At 44.1% G+C, this 19,966-nt stretch overlaps 1 protein-coding gene across 1 annotated transcript; it reads right to left on the bottom strand.

Annotated features, from left to right (window-relative positions):
* Positions 1 to 1,496: 1,496 nt before the first annotated feature.
* LOC135533506 (calcitonin gene-related peptide type 1 receptor-like) lies at positions 1,497 to 19,114 on the bottom strand. The gene is given in 14 exon segments (XM_064960799.1): positions 1,497 to 1,992; positions 2,118 to 2,182; positions 2,332 to 2,456; positions 2,459 to 2,495; positions 2,574 to 2,624; positions 3,452 to 3,518; positions 3,652 to 3,712; positions 3,885 to 4,038; positions 15,288 to 15,414; positions 17,340 to 17,431; positions 17,533 to 17,645; positions 17,964 to 18,074; positions 18,581 to 18,734; positions 18,990 to 19,114. Coding segments are annotated over 14 exon segments (1,431 nt in total). The 5' UTR covers positions 19,041 to 19,114; the 3' UTR covers positions 1,497 to 1,769.
* Positions 19,115 to 19,966: the final 852 nt, after the last annotated feature.

Raw genomic sequence — 19,966 nt, 5'->3', positions numbered from 1 at the left:
CGTCTCATTCTCTCTCCCCCTCCCTTCCTCCCTTCCACTCTCTCTCTCCATTCTCATTCTCTCTCCCCCTCTCTCTCCCGCTCCCTTCTTCTCTCTCTCTCTCTCTCTCCTCTCATTCTCTCCCCCCTCCTCTCTCTTTCTCCCGCTCTTCACCCCACTCTCTGCCTCCCTCTCCCCTCTCTCTCTCCTCCCCTCCCCCTCTCTCTCCCTCTCCCTCTCTCTCCCCTCCCTCTCTCTCCCCCTCCTCTCCCCTCTCTCTCCCCCTCCCTCCCTCTCCCCCTCTCTCTCTCCCCCTCTCTCTCCTCCCTCTCTCTCTCTCCCTCCCCCTCTCTCTCTCCCTCCCCCTCCCTCTCCCTCCTCTCTCCCTCTCCCTCTCTCTGCCCCCCTCCTCTCCCTCCCCCTCCTGCCTCCCCTCTCCCTCCCCTCCCCCCTCTCTCCCCTCACCCTCTCTCTCCCTCCACATTAAGTATCCACGTGTGAGCAGAATTCTCTCCAGCATTTGGATATGAAGCAACTCTATGAAAAAAATACTTATATACTTAAACAAGACTTACATACATTCAACTATGACAGATAAAACTGAGGCAAAACCAAGGTCATTTTATGTGCCAGACATAAACTCCCACAGAGGGACTAAACCCTAGTCTAGACAGAAGGGAGAAGACCGCTGGACAGGGTAATACACTGACAGGAAATTAACATTCTAATGGGTGGTCCATCTTGTACTAATGTAACATAGTTATAAATAAGTAGCCATCAATGACCATGCAAATTCAAACCACAGAGAACAACACATGATAACACATTCAATGCTAATTGCTGTAAAATAAAACAATTGTAACTGTACACTGTATCAAAAAAAATCCACTGTGCCGTTTAGTTACTTGTCTTGTCATAAAGAGAGCCATAAAGAGCCTGCCAATCTTAATACATAATCCAGTGCTTAAGGTCCATGTACATTAGGTTTCCTTTGTCCTTTACAGAATGGAAGTAATTATATCACCAGAAGGCCCAACAAGTTCATTGCACTGTACTCCTCTTGGGTCAGAGGTTGTTGTAGAGTCTCAGGCTCTTGGGTCAGAAGTTGTTGTAGAGTCTCAGGCTCTTGGGTCAGAGGTTGTTGTACAGTCGTAGGCCCTTCAGTCCACAGGATGAAACGGCAAGATTGATTCCTTACACTAAAACCCTTAAGGTAGTGTAGGTAGTGTCCATTCCTTACACTAAAACCCTTAAGGTAGTGTAGGTAGTGTCCATTCCTTACACTAAAACCCTTAAGGTAGTGTAGGTAGTGTCCATTCCTTACACTAAAACCCTTAAAGTAGTGTAGGTAGTGTCCATTCCTTTACACTAAAACCCTTAAGGTAGTGTAGGTAGTGTCCATTCCATTCCTTACACACTAAAACCCTTAAGGTAGTGTAGGTAGTGTCCATTCCTTACACTAAAACCCTTAAGGTAGTGTAGGTAGTGTCCATTCCTTTACACAGGTGTCTCTAGGTAAGTGCCTATTCCGTCCGGTGAAGTTAAAGTGGATCAGTTGAAGGTAACTGTATTGACCAGATCAAGAGGCTGAGTAGTGCCCCCTATAAACGTTCATGTACTTTTTCACCATCATCCAATTGCTGTGAAGGCGACTGCCAAGAAGTTTGAGAAAATGTTCTAGAATATGGTGGGAAAAGAGTTCCAAATTGTCTGCAGCCATTTCAACTGAAAGTTGAACTGCCACTGTGTAACTGTACAGACCCAAGACCCGCGACTTCCCACCTTCAGTCTCAGGCAAACGGGTTGTCCGACCGGAGTATGGTGGGTGTCACCGTCTCCACGTCGTGGTAGCTGTTCTTGCCGTTCATGTGTTCGGTGTGCCCGCCGATGCTGTAGCAGCGATGCACCTCCGTCAGGGATGACGCCACGTATGAGGCTGAGCGGAAGACATCTGCGTGGGCAAAGTTACTGCCAAACTGGATCCTCTGCTGGTTCCAGTGCCTTCGCAAACACCTTGGACCTGGAAGAAAGAAAGTCCCATCGGACAACAGTTTACATTGCTTCAACGTGGTACCTTATCAAAGTAATTATGGTTGCATCAGCTCAGCTTTCTGACGGAGAGTTAGTTCAGAATTGACGTAATATCCCGCTGAAGTCTTACCTCCCCATTGAAGAAGCAGAAGATGGTGGCAACCAGGAGACCCTGAGGATAGAAACAGGATACTTCAACACAAAGAAGACAACACTAACCAGCTTGGGACACTACTCTAACTTAACTTCTAGAGTTGACTTAGAAGTTCTAGAAGGTCTCTAGAGTTCTAGAAATTTGAGAATGTTCTAGAGTTGACCTACCTGGTAGTGCATGAGGATGTTCATAATATAGTCGTAGATCTCCAAGGCGAAGCGTCCCTGGGGTTTGTAGGGGAACAAGACAAACTGGATGCCCAGGAGAGGGACGAGGATCAGGGTGGCTCTCAAGCCTTCATGTAGAGGCTAGATTCAGCTTGATGGGTCACCTAGAATACAATACAACTTTATTAGTCCACTTGTTACTACAAATAGAGGAAATGATCTTCTGCTTGTTGGTGGATTACCTTCAGTTTGGATGAGGACACGACAATGTTTAACAGGAAGAAAAGATTCACCTGGAGAGAGGAGGAGGAGGGGAGAGAAGGGGGTAGGAGAGAGGAGGAGGAGAAGAGACAGAGAGAGGAGGAGAAGGGGAGAGAAGGGGGTAGGAGAGAGGGAGGGGAGAAGAGACAGAGAGACAGATGTTTAAGAGACAAAGAGAGACAGAAAAGGAGGAGGGGGAGAGAAGGGGGTTCACCTGGAGAGGAGAGAGGGAGGGGGAGAAGAGACAGGAGGGGGAGAGAAGGGGGTAGGAGAGAGGGAGGGGGAGAAGAGACAGAGAGACAGAGAGAGACAGAGAGAGGAGGAGGGGGGGGAGAGAAGGGGTAGGGGAGGGAGAGGGAGGGGGAGAAGAGAGAGAGACAGAGAGACAGAGAGACAGAGAGGGACAGGGAGGGGGGGGAGAGAAGGGGGTAGAGAAGGGGGGGGAGGAGAGACAGGGACAGAGAGGACAGGGAGAAGAGAGAGAGACAGAGAGAGACAGAGAGAGACAGAGAGAGGAGGAGGAGGGGGAGAGACAGAGGGAGGAGAGGGGGAGGGAGGGATAGGAGAGAGGGAGGGGGAGAAGAGACAGAGAGACAGAGAGAGACAGAGAGACAGAGAGAGAGAGAGAGAGAGAGAGTTAGAAATAGATATTTTGGAAATAAGCCAATGTGTCCAATGAGTCCAGCCAGAGACATGTACATTATGTCCAAAGTAAATGTACTTAAAATCCCACCCAGAGTATAAAGGAGACCTGAGGTTGATGACTGTTATGTTTACAGTGATCACACAAGGGGAAGAACAGGGATGGTCATAAACGTTAGTTAATGTACTTGGAATTGTGTCTTAAAGAAGAGCTCACCAGCAGGGCAGCACAGATGGGACCATGGATAATGTAGAGGAGGGAAGTGTTTGAGCTGATCCAACAACTGTGGAGGAGAGAGGGAGATGCCAAGAGATATTTGACTCATGTGGACAACATGGCTTATCCATGAATTACTGTATGTGGCAGAGAAAGGCATACGTATCAAAGACCAGAGAGAAAGATATCAAAATACTTACTTATCATTGTAGTAGTAGCTTCGTGCTATTGCATGTATCAATGCAGGTATGAGTGGAAATCCTGGGAGATTATTCAACAATTGATTTTAATGGATGACATAATGGACAAACAACTGTAATTCAACATGAAATGAACCTCTAGAAACGTCCCTTAAAAAGGCAAGCGTTGTTTAATCGTGTAATAGTTAGTGAATTGTTTCATTAGTTAATAGTTTTGTCGTAACTTCACGTACCCCATCCAAGCAGGTAGTACCACATGAGGTGTTGTTTCTCGGCGAACACAGCCACGACGATGAGTGTGTGCAAGTAGATGCCCTCACACAGCATCCAGAAGTAGTTACAGCCAAACAGGTACAGGTGAATAAACATGATCACCTTACAGCTCACCTGGTGGGGGATGGGGAAGCAGAACTAGTATCAGCTTGGAATATCCCCTGTCAGAGTCAACCAACAATCTATGGTTGAGTAGACATTTTTGTCTACTGAGCTTGGAAATGCTTTGCTCATTATTTACATCCTAAGTTAATTCTGTTCTTGTGAAACAGGTTGGGAACGTTAATAAATAAACCTTTAATATATTTACACCTTTAATATACACTACTGTTCAAACGTTTGGGGTTACTTAGAAATGTCCTTGTTTTTGAAAGAAAAGCACATTTCTTTGTCCATTAAAATAACCTCAAATTGATCAGAAATACAGTGTAGACATTGTTAATGTTGTAAATGACTATTGTAGCTGGAAACGGCTGATTATTTATGGAATATCTTCATAGACCTACAGAGGCCCATTATCAGCAACCATCACTCCTGTGTTCCAATGGCACGTTGTATTAGCTAATCCAAGTCTATAATTTTAAAAGGCTAATTGATCATTAGAAAACCCTTTTTCAATTACGTTTGCACAGCTGAAAACTGTTGTGCTGATTAAGGCAGCAATAAAACTGGCCTTCTTTAGACTAGTTGAGTATCTGGAGCATCAGCATTTGTGGGTTCGATTACAGGCTCAAAATGGCTAGAAACAAAGACCTTTCTTCTGAAACTCGTCAGTCCATTCTTGTTCTGAGAAATGAAGGCTCTTCCATGTGAGGAATTGCCAAGAAACTGAAGATCTCGTACAATGCTGTGTACTAATCCCTTCACAGAACAGTGCAAAATGGCTCTAACCAGAATAGAAAGAGGAGTGGGAGGCCCAGGTGCACAACTGAGCAAGAGGACAAGTACATTAGAGTATCTAGTTTGAGAAACAGACGCCTCACAAATCCTCAACTGGCAGCTTCAATAAATAGTACCTGCAAAACACCAGTCTCAACGCCAACCGTGAAGAGAACGATTCTGGGATGCTGGCCTTCTAGGCCAATAAGTAAGTGTGTCCAAACTAGAGGTTGACCGATTAATCGGAATGGCCGATTAATTAGGGCCGATATCAAGTTTTCATAACAATTGGAAAACTGTATTTTTGGGCGCCGATTTGCAGATGAAAAAATACAGTGCCTTGCGAAAGTATTCGGGTATTTCAGGCTTCAAACATAAAGATATAAAACTGTATTTTTTTGTGAAGAATCAACAACAAGTGGGACACAATCATGAAGTGGAACGACATTTATTGGATATTTCAAACTTTTTTAACAAATCAAAAACTGAAAAATTGGGCGTGCAAAATTATTCAGCCCCTTTACTTTCAGTGCAGCAAACTCTCTCCAGAAGTTCAGTGAGGATCTCTGAATGATCCAATGTTGACCTAAATGACTAATGATGATAAATACAATCCACCTGTGTGAAATCAAGTCTCCGTATAAATGCACCTGCACTGTGATAGTCTCAGAGGTCCGTTAAAAGCGCAGAGAGCATCATGAAGAACAAGGAACACACCAGGCAGGTCCGAGATACTGTTGTGAAGAAGTTTAAAGCCGGATTTGGATACAAAAAGATTTCCCAAGCTTTAAACATCCCAAGGAGCACTGTGCAAGCGATATTAAAATGGAAGGAGTATCAGACCACTGCAAATCTACCAAGACCTGGCCGTCCCTCTAAACTTTCAGCTCATACAAGGAGAAGACTGATCAGAGATACAGCCAAGAGGCCCATGATCACTCTGGATGAACTGCAGAGATCTACAGCTGAGGTGGGAGACTCTGTCCATAGGACAACAATCAGTCGTATATTGCACAAATCTGGCCTTTATGGAAGAGTGGCAAGAAGAAAGCCATTTCTTAAAGATATCCATAAAAAGTGTCATTTAAAGTTTGCCACAAGCCACCTGGGAGAAACACCAAACATGTGGAAGAAGGTGCTCTGGTCAGATGAAACCAAAATTGAACTTTTTGGCAACAATGCAAAACGTTATGTTTGGCGTAAAAGCAACACAGCTCATCACCCTGAACACACCATACCCACTGTCAAACATGGTGGTGGCAGCATCATGGTTTGGGCCTGCTTTTCTTCAGCAGGGACAGGGAAGATGGTTAAAATTGATGGGAAGATGGATGGAGCCAAATACAGGACCATTCTGGAAGAAACCCTGATGGAGTCTGCAAAAGACCTGAGACTGGGACGGAGATTTGTCTTCCAACAAGACAGTGATCCAAAACATAAAGCAAAATCTACAATGGAATGGTTCAAAAATAAACATATCCAGGTGTTAGAATGGCCAAATCAAAGTCCAGACCTGAATCCAATCGAGAATCTGTGGAAAGAACTGCTGTTCACAAATGCTCTCCATCCAACCTCACTGAGCTCGAGCTGTTTTGCAAGGAGGAATGGGAAAAAATGTCAGTCTCTCGATGTGCAAAACTGATAGAGACATACCCCAAGCGACTTACAGCTGTAATCGCAGCAAAAGGTGGTGCTACAAAGTATTAACTTAAGGGGGCTGAATAATTTTGCACGCCCAATTTTTCAGTTTTTGATTTGTTACAAACGTTTGAAATATCCAATAAATGTCGTTCCACTTCATGATTGTGTCCCACTTGTTGTTGATTCTTCACAAAAAAATACAGTTTTAAGCCTGAAATGTGGCAAAAGGTCGCAAAGTTCAAGGGGGCCGAATACTTTCGCAATATATATGTATATATATATATATATATATATATATATATATATATACCTTTATTTAACTAGGCAAGTCAGTTAAGAACACGTTCTTATTTTCAATGACGGCCTAGGAACGGTGGGTTAACTGCCTTGTTCAGGGGCAAAACAACAGATTTTCACCTTGTCAGCTTGGGGGATCCAATCTTGCAAGCTTACAGTTAACTAGTCCAACGCAATAACAACCTGCCTCTCTCTCGTTGCACTCCACAAGGAGACTGCCTGTTACGCGAATGCAGTAAGCCAAGGTAAGTTGCTAGCTAGCATTAAAGTTATCTTATAAAAACAATCAATCATAATCACTAGTTAACTACACATGGTTGATGATATTACTAGATATTCTCTAGCGTGTCCTGTGTTGCATATAATCTGACTGAGCATACAAGCATACAAGTATCTAAGTATCTGACTGAGCGGTGGTAGGCAGATTATATGCAACACAGGACACGCTAGAGAATATCTAGTAATATCATCAACCATGTGTAGTTAACTGTTAGCTGTTTATGACTTCAAGCCTATCAATTCCCGAGATGAGGCTGGTCTAACTGAAGTGAAATGGCTAGCTAGTTAGCGTGCGCTAATAGTGTAGTTCTAGTAGTTGTTCCCCTTGCTCTGCATGGGTAATTCTGCTTCGATGGTGGCTGTTGTCGTTGTGTTGCTGGTTCGAGCCCAGGGAGGAGCGAGGAGAGGGACGGAAGCTATACTGTTACACTGGCAATACTAAAGTGCCTATAAGAACATCTAATAGTCAAAGGTTAATTAAATACAAATGGTATAGAGGGAAATAGTCCTATAATTCCTATAATAACTACAACCTAAAACTTCTTACCTGGGAATATTGAAGACTCATGTTAAAAGGAACCACCAGCTTTCATATGTTCTCATGTTCTGAGCAAGGAACGTTAACGTTAGCTTTCTTACATAGCACATATTGCACTTGTAATTTCTTCTCCAACACTTTGTTTTTGCCTTATTTAAACCAAATTGAACATGTTTCATTATTTACTTGAGGCTAAATTGATTTTATTTATGTATTATATTAAGTTAAAATAAGTGTTAATTCAGTATTGTTGTAATTGTCATTATTACAAATAAATAAATACAAATCGTCCGATTAATCGGCATCGGCTTTTTTGGTCCTCCAATAATCAGTATTGGTATCGGCGTTGAAAATCATAATCGGTCGACCTCTAGTCCAAACCTTTGACTGGTACTGTACATGTACAGTATAATTAGTGTTGCTTTGCATACTGACAGGGTTGTACTAGTCCCTGGTTGTTAGTCATCATACTGACAGGGTTGTACTGTACTAGTCCCTAGTTGTTAGTCATCATACTGACAGGGTTGTACTGTACTAGTCCCTGGTTGTTAGTCATCATACTGACAGGGTTGTACAGGGTTGTACTCATACTGTTGTACTAGTCCCTGGTTGTTAGTCATCATACTGACAGGGTTGTACTGTACTAGTCCCTAGTTGTTAGTCATCATACTGACAGGGTTGTACTGTACTAGTCCCTGGTTGTTAGTCATCATACTGACAGGGTCATCCCTGGTTGTTAGTCATCATGACTGACAGGGTTGTACTGTACTTTTCCCTGGTTGTTAGTCATCATACTGACAGGGTTGTACTAGTCCCTGGTTGTTAGTCATCATACTGACAGGGTTGTACTAGTCCCTGGTTGTTAGTCATCATACTGACAGGGTTGTACTAGTCCCTGGTTGACAGTCATCATATTGACAGGGTTGTACTAGTCCCTGGTTGTACTGTACTAGTCCCTGGTTGTTAGTCATCATACTGACAGGGTTGTACTAGTCCCTGGTTGGTAGTCATCATATGACAGGGTTGTTAGTCCCTGGTTGTTAGTCATCATACTGACAGGGTTGTACTAGTCCCTGGTTGTTAGTCATCATACTGACAGGGTTGTACTAGTCCCTGGTTGTTAGTCATCATACTGACAGGGTTGTACTAGTCCCTGGTTGTTAGTCATCATACTGACAGGGTTGTACTAGTCCCTGGTTGTTAGTCATCATACTGACAGGGTTGTACTAGTCATCCTGGTTGAGTCATCATATTGACAGGGTTGTACTAGTCCCTGGTTGTTAGTCATCATACTGACAGGGTTGTACTAGTCCCTGGTTGTTAGTCATCATACTGACAGGGTACTAGTCCCTGGTTGGTAGTCATCATATTGACAGGGTTGTACTAGTCCCTGGTTGTTAGTCATCATACTGACAGGGTTGTACTGTACTAGTCCCTGGTTGTTAGTCATCATACTGACAGGGTTGTACTAGTCCCTGGTTGGTCACAGGGTCACTAGTCCCTGGTTGTTACAGACAGGGTTGTACTAGTCCCTGGTTGTTAGTCATCATACTGACAGGGTTGTACTAGTCCCTGGTTGGTAGTCATCATACTGACAGGGTTGTACTGTACTAGTCCCTGGTTGTTAGTCATCATACTGACAGGGTTGTACTAGTCCCTGGTTGGTAGTCATCATACTGACAGGGTTGTACTAGTCCCTGGTTGGTAGTCATCATATTGACAGGGTTGTACTAGTCCCTGGTTGTTAGTCATCATACTGACAGGGTTGTACTAGTCCCTGGTTGTTAGTCATCATACTGACAGGGTTGTACTGTACTAGTCCTTGGTTGTTAGTCATCATACTGACAGGGTTGTACTAGTCCCTGGTTGTTAGTCATCATATTGACAGGGTTGTACTGTCCCTGGTTGGTACAGGGTTGTACTAGTCCCTGGTTGTTAGTCATCATACTGACAGGGTTGTACTAGTCCCTGGTTGTTAGTCATCATATTGACAGGGTTGTACTAGTCATCATACTGACAGGGTTGTACCCTGGTTGTTAGTCATCATACTGACAGGGTTGTACTAGTCCCTGGTTGTTAGTCATCATACTGACAGGGTTGTACTAGGGTTGGTAGTCATCATACTGACAGGGTTGTACTAGTCCCTGGTTGTTAGTCATCATACTGACAGGGTTGTACTGTACTAGTCCTTGGTTGTTAGTCAACATATACTGACAGGGTTGTACTGTACTAGTCCCTGGTTGTTAGTCATCATACTGGCAGGGTTGTACTGTACTAGTCCCTGGTTGTTAGTCATCATACTGACAGGGTTGTACTAGTCCCTGGTTGTTAGTCATCATACTGACAGGGTTGTACTGTACTAGTCCTTGGTTGTTAGTCATCATACTGACAGGGTTGTACTGTACTAGTCCCTGGTTGTTAGTCATCATACTGACAGGGTTGTACTGTACTAGTCCCTGGTTGTTAGTCATCATACTGACAGGGTTGTACTAGTCCCTGGTTGTTAGTCATCATACTGACAGGGTTGTACTGTACTAGTCCTTGGTTGTTAGTCAACATACTGAAAGGGTTGTACTGTACTAGTCCCTGGTTGTTAGTCATCATACTGTCAGGGTTGTACTGTACTAGGGTTGTTAGTCATCATACTGAGGGTTGTACTAGTCCCTGGTTGTTAGTCATCATATTGACAGGGTTGTACTGTACTAGTCCCTGGTTGTTAGTCAACATACTGACAGGGTTGTACTGTACTAGTCCCTGGTTGTTAGTCATCATACTGTCAGGGTTGTACTGTACTAGTCCCTGGTTGTTAGTCATCATACTGACAGGGTTGTACTAGTCCTTGGTTGTTAGTCATCATACTGACAGGGTTGTACTAGTCCCTGGTTGTTAGTCATCATACTGACAGGGTTGTACTAGTCCCTGGTTGGTAGTCATCATATTGACAGGGTTGTACTAGTCCCTGGTTGGTAGTCATCATATTGACAGGGTTGTACTAGTCCCTGGTTGTTAGTCATCATACTGACAGGGTTGTACTAGTCCCTGGTTGTTAGTCATCATACTGACAGGGTTGTACTAGTCCCTGGTTGTTAGTCATCATACTGACAGGGTTGTACTGTACTAGTCCCTGGTTGTTAGTCATCATACTGACAGGGTTGTACTAGTCCCTGGTTGTTAGTCATCATACTGACAGGGTTGTACTAGTCCCTGGTTGGTAGTCATCATATTGACAGGGTTGTACTAGTCCCTGGTTGTTAGTCATCATACTGACAGGGTTGTACTAGTCCCTGGTTGTTAGTCAACATACTGACAGGGTTGTACTGTACTAGTCCCTGGTTGTTAGTCATCATACTGACAGGGTTGTACTAGTCCCTGGTTGTTAGTCATCATACTGACAGGGTTGTACTAGTCCCTGGTTGTTAGTCATCATACTGACAGGGTTGTACTAGTCCCTGGTTGTTAGTCATCATACTGACAGGGTTGTACTAGTCCCTGGTTGGTAGTCATCATACTGACAGGGTTGTACTGTACTAGTCCCTGGTTGGTAGTCATCATATTGACAGGGTTGTACTAGTCCCTGGTTGGTAGTCATCATACTGACAGGGTTGTACTAGTCCCTGGTTGTTAGTCATCATACTGACAGGGTTGTACTGTACTAGTCCTTGGTTGTTTTTTTAAATTGATTTTTTTACCTTTATTTAACCAGGCAAGTCAGTTAAGAACAAATTCTTATTTTCAATGACGGCCTGGGAACAGTGGGTTAACTGCCTGTTCAGGGGCAGACAGGTTTGTACCTTGTCAGCTCGGGGGTTTGAACTCACAACCTTTCGGTTATGAGCCCAACGCTCTAACCACTAGGCTTCATCATAGTCATCATACTGACAGGGTTGTACTGTACTAGTCCCTGGTTGTTAGTCATCATACTGACAGGGTTGTACTAGTCCCTGGTTGTTAGTCATCATACTGACAGGGTTGTACTGTACTAGTCCTTGGTTGTTAGTCATCATACTGACAGGGTTGTACTAGTCCCTGGTTGTTAGTCATCATACTGACAGGGTTGTACTAGTCCCTGGTTGTTAGTCATCATACTGACAGGGTTGTACTGTACTAGTCCCTGGTTGTTAGTCATCATACTGACAGGGTTGTACTGTCATCATAGTCCCTGGTTGTTAGTCATCATACTGACAGGGTTGTACTAGTCCCTGGTTGTTAGTCATCATACAGGGTGTACTAGTCCCTGGTTGTAGTCATCATATTGACAGGGTTGTACTAGTCCCTGGTTGTTAGTCATCATACTGACAGGGTTGTACTAGTCCCTGGTTGTTAGTCATCATACTGACAGGGTTGTACTAGTCCCTGGTTGTTAGTCATCATATTGACAGGGTTGTACTAGTCCTTGGTTGTTAGTCATCATACTGACAGGGTTGTACTAGTCCCTGGTTGTTAGTCATCATACTGACAGGGTTGTACTAGTCCTGGTTGTTAGTCATCATACTTGACAGGGTTGTACTAGTCCCTGGTTGTTAGTCATCATACTGACAGGGTTGTACTAGTCCCTGGTTGTTAGTCATCATACTGACAGGGTTGTACTAGTCCCTGGTTGTTAGTCATCATACTGACAGGGTTGTACTAGTCCTTGGTTGTTAGTCATCATACTGACAGGGTTGTACTAGTCCCTTGGTTGTTAGTCATCATACTGACAGGGTTGTACTAGTCCCTGGTTGTTAGTCATCATACTGACAGGGTTGTACTAGTCCCTGGTTGTTAGTCATCATACTGACAGGGTTGTACTAGTCCCTGGTTGGTAGTCATCATATTGACAGGGTTGTACTAGTCCTTGGTTGTTAGTCAACATACTGACAGGGTTGTACTAGTCCCTGGTTGTAGTCATCATATTGACAGGGTTGTACTAGTCCCTGGTTGTTAGTCATCATACTGACAGGGTTGTACTAGTCCCTGGTTGGTAGTCATCATATTGACAGGGTTGTACTAGTCCTTGGTTGTTAGTCAACATACTGACAGGGTTGTACTGTACTAGTCCCTGGTTGTTAGTCATCATACTGACAGGGTTGTACTAGTCCCTGGTTGTTAGTCATCATACTGACAGGGTTGTACTGTAGTCCCTGGTTGTTAGTCATCATACTGACAGGGTTGTACTAGTCCCTGGTTGTTAGTCATCATATTGACAGGGTTGTACTAGTCCCTGGTTGTTAGTCATCATACTGACAGGGTTGTACTGTACTAGTCCTTGGTTGTTTTTTTTTATTGATTTTTTTACCTTTATTTAACCAGGCAAGTCAGTTAAGAACAAATTCTTATTTTCAATGACGGCCTGGGAACAGTGGGTTAACTGCCTGTTCAGGGGCAGAACGACAGGTTTGTACCTTGTCAGCTCGGGGGTTTGAACTCACAACCTTTCGGTTATGAGTCCAACGCTCTAACCACTAGGCTAGTCATCATACTGACAGGGTTGTACTAGTCCCTGGTTGTTAGTCATCATACTGACAGGGTTGTACTGTACTAGTCCCTGGTTGTTAGTCATCATACTGACAGGGTTGTACTGTACTAGTCCCTGGTTGTTAGTCATCATACTGACAGGGTTGTACTAGTCCCTGGTTGTTAGTCATCATACTGACAGGGTTGTACTAGTCCCTGGTTGGTAGTCATCATATTGACAGGGTTGTACTAGTCCCTGGTTGTTAGTCAACATACAGGGTTGACAGTCCCTGGTTGTACTCATACTGTCAGGGTTGTACTAGTCCCTGGTTGTTAGTCATCATACTGACAGGGTTGTACTAGTCCTTGGTTGTTAGTCATCATACTGACAGGGTTGTACTGTACTAGTCCCTGGTTGTTAGTCATCATACTGACAGGGTTGTACTAGTCCCTGGTTGTTAGTCATCATACTGACAGGGTTGTACTAGTCCCTGGTTGTTAGTCATCATACTGACAGGGTTGCTCTGCACTAGTCCCTGGTTGTTAGTCATCATACTGACAGGGTTGTACTGTCCCTGGTTGTTAGTCATCATACTGACAGGGTTGTACTAGTCCTGGTTGTTAGTCATCATACTGACAGGGTTGTACTAGTCCCTGGTTGTTAGTCATCATACTGACAGGGTTGTACTGTAGTCCTTGGTTGTTAGTCATCATACTGACAGGGTTGTACTGTACTAGTCCCTGGTTGTTAGTCATCATACTGACAGGGTTGTACTAGTCCCTGGTTGTTAGTCATCATACTGACAGGGTTGTACTGTAGTCCCTGGTTGTTAGTCATCATACTGACAGGGTTGTACTGTACTAGTCCCTGGTTGTTAGTCATCATACTGACAGGGTTGTACTAGTCATCATACTGACAGGGTTGTACTAGTCCCTGGTTGTTAGTCATCATACTGGGTTGTACAGGGTTGTTAGTCATCATACTGACAGGGTTGTACTAGTCCCTGGTTGTTAGTCATCATACTGACAGGGTTGTACTAGTCCCTGGTTGTTAGTCATCATACTGACAGGGTTGTACAGGGTTGTCATCATATTGACAGGGTTGTACTAGTCCTTGGTTGTTAGTCAACATACTGACAGGGTTGTACTGTACTAGTCCCTGGTTGTTAGTCATCATACTGACAGGGTTGTACTAGTCCCTGGTTGGTAGTCATCATATTGACAGGGTTGTACTGTACTAGTCCCTGGTTGTTAGTCAACATACTGACAGGGTTGTACTGTACTAGTCCCTGGTTGTTAGTCATCATACTGACAGGGTTGTACTAGTCCCTGGTTGTTAGTCATCATACTGTCAGGGTTGTACTACTAGTCCATGGGGTTGTTAGTCATCATACTGACAGGGTTGTACTAGTCCCTGGTTGTTAGTCATCATACTGACAGGGTTGTACTGTACTAGTCCTTGGTGGTTGTTAACCAGTCATCATACCTGGGACAGGGTTGTACTGTACTGTCCCTGGGTTAGTCAGATACTGACAGGGTTTGTACCTTGTCAGTCCTCACATACCTTTCGGTTATGAGTCCAACGCTCTAACCACTTAGTCATCATACTGACAGGGTTGTACTAGTCCCTGGTTGTTAGTCATCATACTCACAGGGTTGTACTGTACTAGTCCCTGGTTGTTAGTCATCATACTGACAGGGTTGTACTAGTCCCTGGTTGTTAGTCATCATACTGACAGGGTTGTACTGTACTAGTCCCTGGTTGTTAGTCATCATACTGACAGGGTTGTACTAGTCCCTGGTTGTTAGTCATCATACTGTTGTACCCCTGGTTGTTAGTCATCATACTGACAGGGTTGTACTAGTCCCTGGTTGTTAGTCATCATACTGACAGGGTTGTACTAGTCCCTGGTTGTTAGTCATCATACTGACAGGGTTGTACTGTACTAGTCCCTGGTTGTTAGTCATCATACTGACAGGGTTGTACTAGTCCCTGGTTGTTAGTCATCATACTGACAGGGTTGTACTGTCCCTGGTTGTTAGTCATCATACTGACAGGGTTGTACTAGTCCCTGGTTGTTAGTCATCATACTGACAGGGTTGTACTAGTCCCTGGTTGTTAGTCATCATACTGACAGGGTTGTACTAGTCCCTGGTTGTTAGTCATCATACTGACAGGGTTGTACTAGTCCCTGGTTGTTAGTCATCATACTCACAGGGTTGTACTAGTCCCTGGTTGTTAGTCATCATACTCACAGGGTTGTACTAGTCCCTGGTTGTTAGTCATCATACTCACAGGGTTGCTCTGCACTAGTCCCTGGTTGTTAGCTACCGCTGTCAACCAGATGATGGTGATGACCGAGTTCAACACAAATGAAAAAAATAGGTTTTTGTGGAGCGTTATCCTCTGGCAGCTTAGACTCCTGGTAGGGAAAGAAAGAAAATATCATTGAATGGACAACAATGGAAGGGGATTAATGTACTATCTTTATCAAGTTAAACTCCCTACAACTCCTTATAAATACATTCTCCCAACATAATTTATGACGTTAATGCCTCCTTTTGAGTAGGCCAGTATGAATGAGTTTTTCCTCCTTCTTTCCACAGAAAATTATTCAATTATTCAATCTAAAGTAAGAAAAACACCATATTTCTATATACACTGCTCAAAAAAAGGGAACACTAAAATAACACATCCTAGATCTGAATGAATGAAATATTCTTATTAAATACTTTTTTCTTTACATAGTTGAATGTGTTGACAACAAAATCACACACAAATTATCAATGGAAATCAAATTTATCAACCCATGGAGTTCTGGATGTGGAGTCACACTCAAAATTAAAGTGGAAAACCACACTTCAGGCTGATCCAACTTTGATGTAATGTCCTTAAAACAAGTCAAAATGAGGCTCAGTAGTGTGTGTGGCCTCCACGTGCCTGTATGACCTCCCTACAACCCCTGGGCATGCTCCTGATGAGGTGGCGGATGGTCTCCTGAGGGATCTCCTCCCAGACCTGGACTAAAGCATCCGCCAACTCCTGGACAGTCTGTGGTGCAACGTGGCGTTGGTGGATGGAGCGAGACATGATGTCCCAGATGTGCTCAATTGGATTCAGGTCTGGGGAACGTGCGGGCCAGTCCATAGCATCAATGCCTTCCTCTTGCAGGAACTGTTGACACACTCCAGCCACATGAGGTCTAGCATTGTCTTGCATTAGGAGGAACCCAGGGCCAACCGCACCAGCATATGGTCTCACAAGGGGTCTGAGGATCTCATCTCGGTACCTAATGGCAGTCAGGTTACCTCTAGCGAGCACATGGAGGGCTGTGCGACCCCCCAAAGAAATGCCACCCCACACCATGACTGACCCACCGCCAAACCAGTCATGCTGGAGGATGTTGCAGGCAGCAGAACGTTCTCCACGGCGTCTCCAGACTCTGTCACGTTTGTCACGTGCTCAGTGTGAACCTGCTTTCATCTGTGAAGAGCACAGGGCACCAGTGGCGAATTTGCCAATCTTGATGTTCTCTGGCAAATGCCAAACGTCCTGCACGGTGTTGGGCTGTAAGCACAACCCCCACCTGTGGACGTCGGGCCCTCATACCACCCTCATGCAGTCTGTTTCTGACCGTTTGAGCAGACACGTGCACATTTGTGGCCTGCTGGAGGTCATTTTGCAGGGCTCGGGCAGTGCTCCTCCTGCTCCTCCTTGCACAAAGGCGGAGGTAGCGGTCCTGCTGCTGGGTTGTTACCCTCCTATGGCATCCTCCACGTCTCCTGATGTACTGGCCTGTCTCCTGGTAGCGCCTCCATGCTCTGGACACTACGCTGACAGACACAGCAAACCTTCTTGCCACAGCTCGCATTGATGTGCCATCCTGGATGAGCTGCACTACCTGAGCCACTTGTGTGGGTTGTAGACTCCGTCTCTTGCTAATTGCCTATAATTTCCACCTGTTGTCTATTCCATTTGCACAACAGCATGTGAAATTTATTGTCAATCAGTGTTGCTTCCTTAGTGGACAGTTTGATTTCACAGAAGTGTGATTGACTTGGAGTTGCATTGTGCTGTTTAAGTGTTCCCTTTATTTTTTTGAGCAGTGTATTTCTATATAATTTAAAACAGTAGTGGGGAATGCTCTAAGTGAAGATTTTGTTAGTTTTTTAATGATCATGTTTTGTAATTTTGTATTTTATTGGGTTTTGTGTTGATGTGTGTTTATATTGTGCAGGGCTCATTTGAAAAAGACACTTGGTCTCAATATGACACCATGTTAAAATAAAGGTTAATAAAATCAAATATAAAACAGGAGCATACTTATGGGCTAACAGAGTAACTTACTTGAAATGGAAAAATATTCCCAATGAGAAGAACAATGACGTTAGCGACAGTCCATGTCCAATCAGAACCAGGTAGTAGAGATTCATCGCTGTCTGAGAAAGAATAAACCATGTCAACCTAACATGCATTACAATATAATATCCACAACAACACAACTACATTAAAAAGTTTATCAAAAGGTCACGTGTCTTACCACTCTTCCTGCACTGGTGTATGCCGTACATTTGGTGTAGTTTGTCCATGTCCTGTTGCTCTCCGGGTGTAGAAACCAATTACCCGTTTCACTGCACACTTTGGACGCCATTTCTGGTGATTGGAGAAACAGAAGGTGAGTGATGTAGTGCATCAACCAACGTGAGTCAACAAAAGAGTGGACAGGTGTGACACTTGCTCGTTTCAGCAATCAACACAGCATTAATTAAAAAAGAATGATATCCATTCATGAGAATAACTTTCATCCCTTTATCCATACTAAAATGAATGTTGAAAACAGCAAAGGACATTTCTCTAAAAGCCTAACAGAGAATAGCCAGGCTGACTCGTACATTACCTTATACAGTCATACAATAATCTCTGTTCAATGTCGTTGGGTTGGAGAGACCAGCCAGATTGCAAAATACAGACCTGCTGTGTCAAAGTCTTGGAAGTAGTCTGGACAGTGTTGGTTTGTAGTGAAGCCTGCCTCTGTGTCCTCCCAGCACAGCCAGCCATCCCACGTCCTGTTACAAACTGGCCCTGAGTGAAGGGACACAACAACACAGGCAGTTTAAAGGGATACTTCGGGATTTTGTCAATGAGCATGCTAGCAGATACCCATAGTCATCGCGCTAACGCTAGTTAGCATTGGTTCGCAAAGCTACCTCTAACTTCCTTCATACTGCACACATAATAATGGCATCCACAAGTTCATCTGACTCTAGGGAAATAAGTTTAGCCAAAATCCGGAAGTATCCCTTTAAGCAAACTTTTAAGTTGAAACTGAAACTAGGAGGTCAGTTCCTTAGAAGGTGCCAATTTGTAAGTCGCTCTGGATAAGAGCGTCTGCTAAATGACTTAAATGTAAATGTAAATGTGCTATTCACTGGGGTTAGGACCATTTCAGTTAAGACTGAAGATTATTTCAAATTCAAATTGAATATGCTAAGAGTAAAATACTCTACCATGCAAATCATAAGATTGAAATTGAACAAATGAGCTACCCCATTACAACCTGCACCACACCACCCGTAAGGGACCCTTACCTATTTTGTTGTGTTTGTCGTTTTTCATGATCTTCTGATAGCACTCAAACTGAGCAGTGACTATGGTGTTCCTGGTGACACCGATGTCGTGGTAGACGTTCTGGGTATGGTGCTGCTGGGAGTCATTCCCCTCAAGGCTCGCCAACACGCACAGCTGTGAAAAAAATGGCTAACACTCAGAGGAAACGATACACTCACGGACAGGTAAGGAGATGATCATAGAGTATTTTAGAGTATCAAACCAAATCAAGAGAGTGAAAGTGTGGATTTGAGAGTTAAATATGAGTTATGATCATGTTTTTATGACTTTCAAGAGCAACCATATTCACTCTGCATGCCACAGTGAGTTTATAAAAGGCATATCGAGGACAAAGGGTAAATGACTTCACAACTTGGGTGAGTATATTACCTCAGTGACAGAACACAGCAACAGAAGTGAGAATATGCCGTGAGCATCCATCCTGGCTCTGCTGTCAACGGGTCCTGGAGGAGAGATAGAGACAGGTCAGCAGGTCTGTCAACGGGTCCTGGAGGAGAGATAGAGACAGGTCTGGAGGAGAGATAGAGACAGGTCAGCAGGTCTGTCAACGGGTCCTGGAGGAGAGATAGAGACAGGTCAGCAGGTCTGTCAACGGGTCCTGGAGGAGAGATAGAGACAGGTCAGCAGGTCTGTCAACGGGTCCTGGAGGAGAGATAGAGACAGGTCAGCAGGTCTGTCAACGGGTCCTGGAGGAGAGATAGAGACAGGTCAGCAGGTCTGTCAACGGGTCCTGGAGGAGAGATAGAGACAGGTCAGCAGGTCTGTCAACGAAGATAGAGACAGGTCAGTGGAGGAGAGATAGAGACAGGTTTTACTGAGAGGAACATTTCAACTCCCAGCAGCAAACGGTGGAAGGGCTTTTACTGAGCATGCTCCCATCTATGGCTCAGAGCCAAGACTGCTTGCAATAATCCCCTATCGGTCTCCGAGAGAAACAGGGAGAAGAGGGAGAGAGATCACAGTCATAATGATACACTAAAAACAAGTTTTTTTTCAAGAAGACCTTTATAGATTGATCTAGATGAACCATTCATATGATTGAATGCTATGTCACTCATATGATACATTAATTACATTATTATCAATTACATTGTCAATTACAGGGTAGCCTAGTGGTTAGAGCGTTGGACTAGTAATCGAAAGGTTGCAAGTTCGAATCCCCAAGCTGACAAAGTACAAATCTGTCGTTCTGCCCCTGAACAGGCAGTTAACCCACTGTTCCTAGGCCGTCATTGTAAGAATTTGTTCTTAACTGACTTGACTGGTAAAATGAAATATGAATGTTATGTCCAGGGGTGCAACTTTCACTGTGGACAAGGGGGACATGCCCCCCCACACATTCTGAA

The sequence above is a fragment of the Oncorhynchus masou genome, unplaced genomic scaffold (assembly GCF_036934945.1).
Source record: "Oncorhynchus masou masou isolate Uvic2021 unplaced genomic scaffold, UVic_Omas_1.1 unplaced_scaffold_2414, whole genome shotgun sequence".
NCBI classification, from domain to species: domain Eukaryota; kingdom Metazoa; phylum Chordata; class Actinopteri; order Salmoniformes; family Salmonidae; genus Oncorhynchus; species Oncorhynchus masou.
Note: the sequence above shows the minus strand (reverse complement) of the source record. Positions and strands in the feature narration are given on the sequence as shown.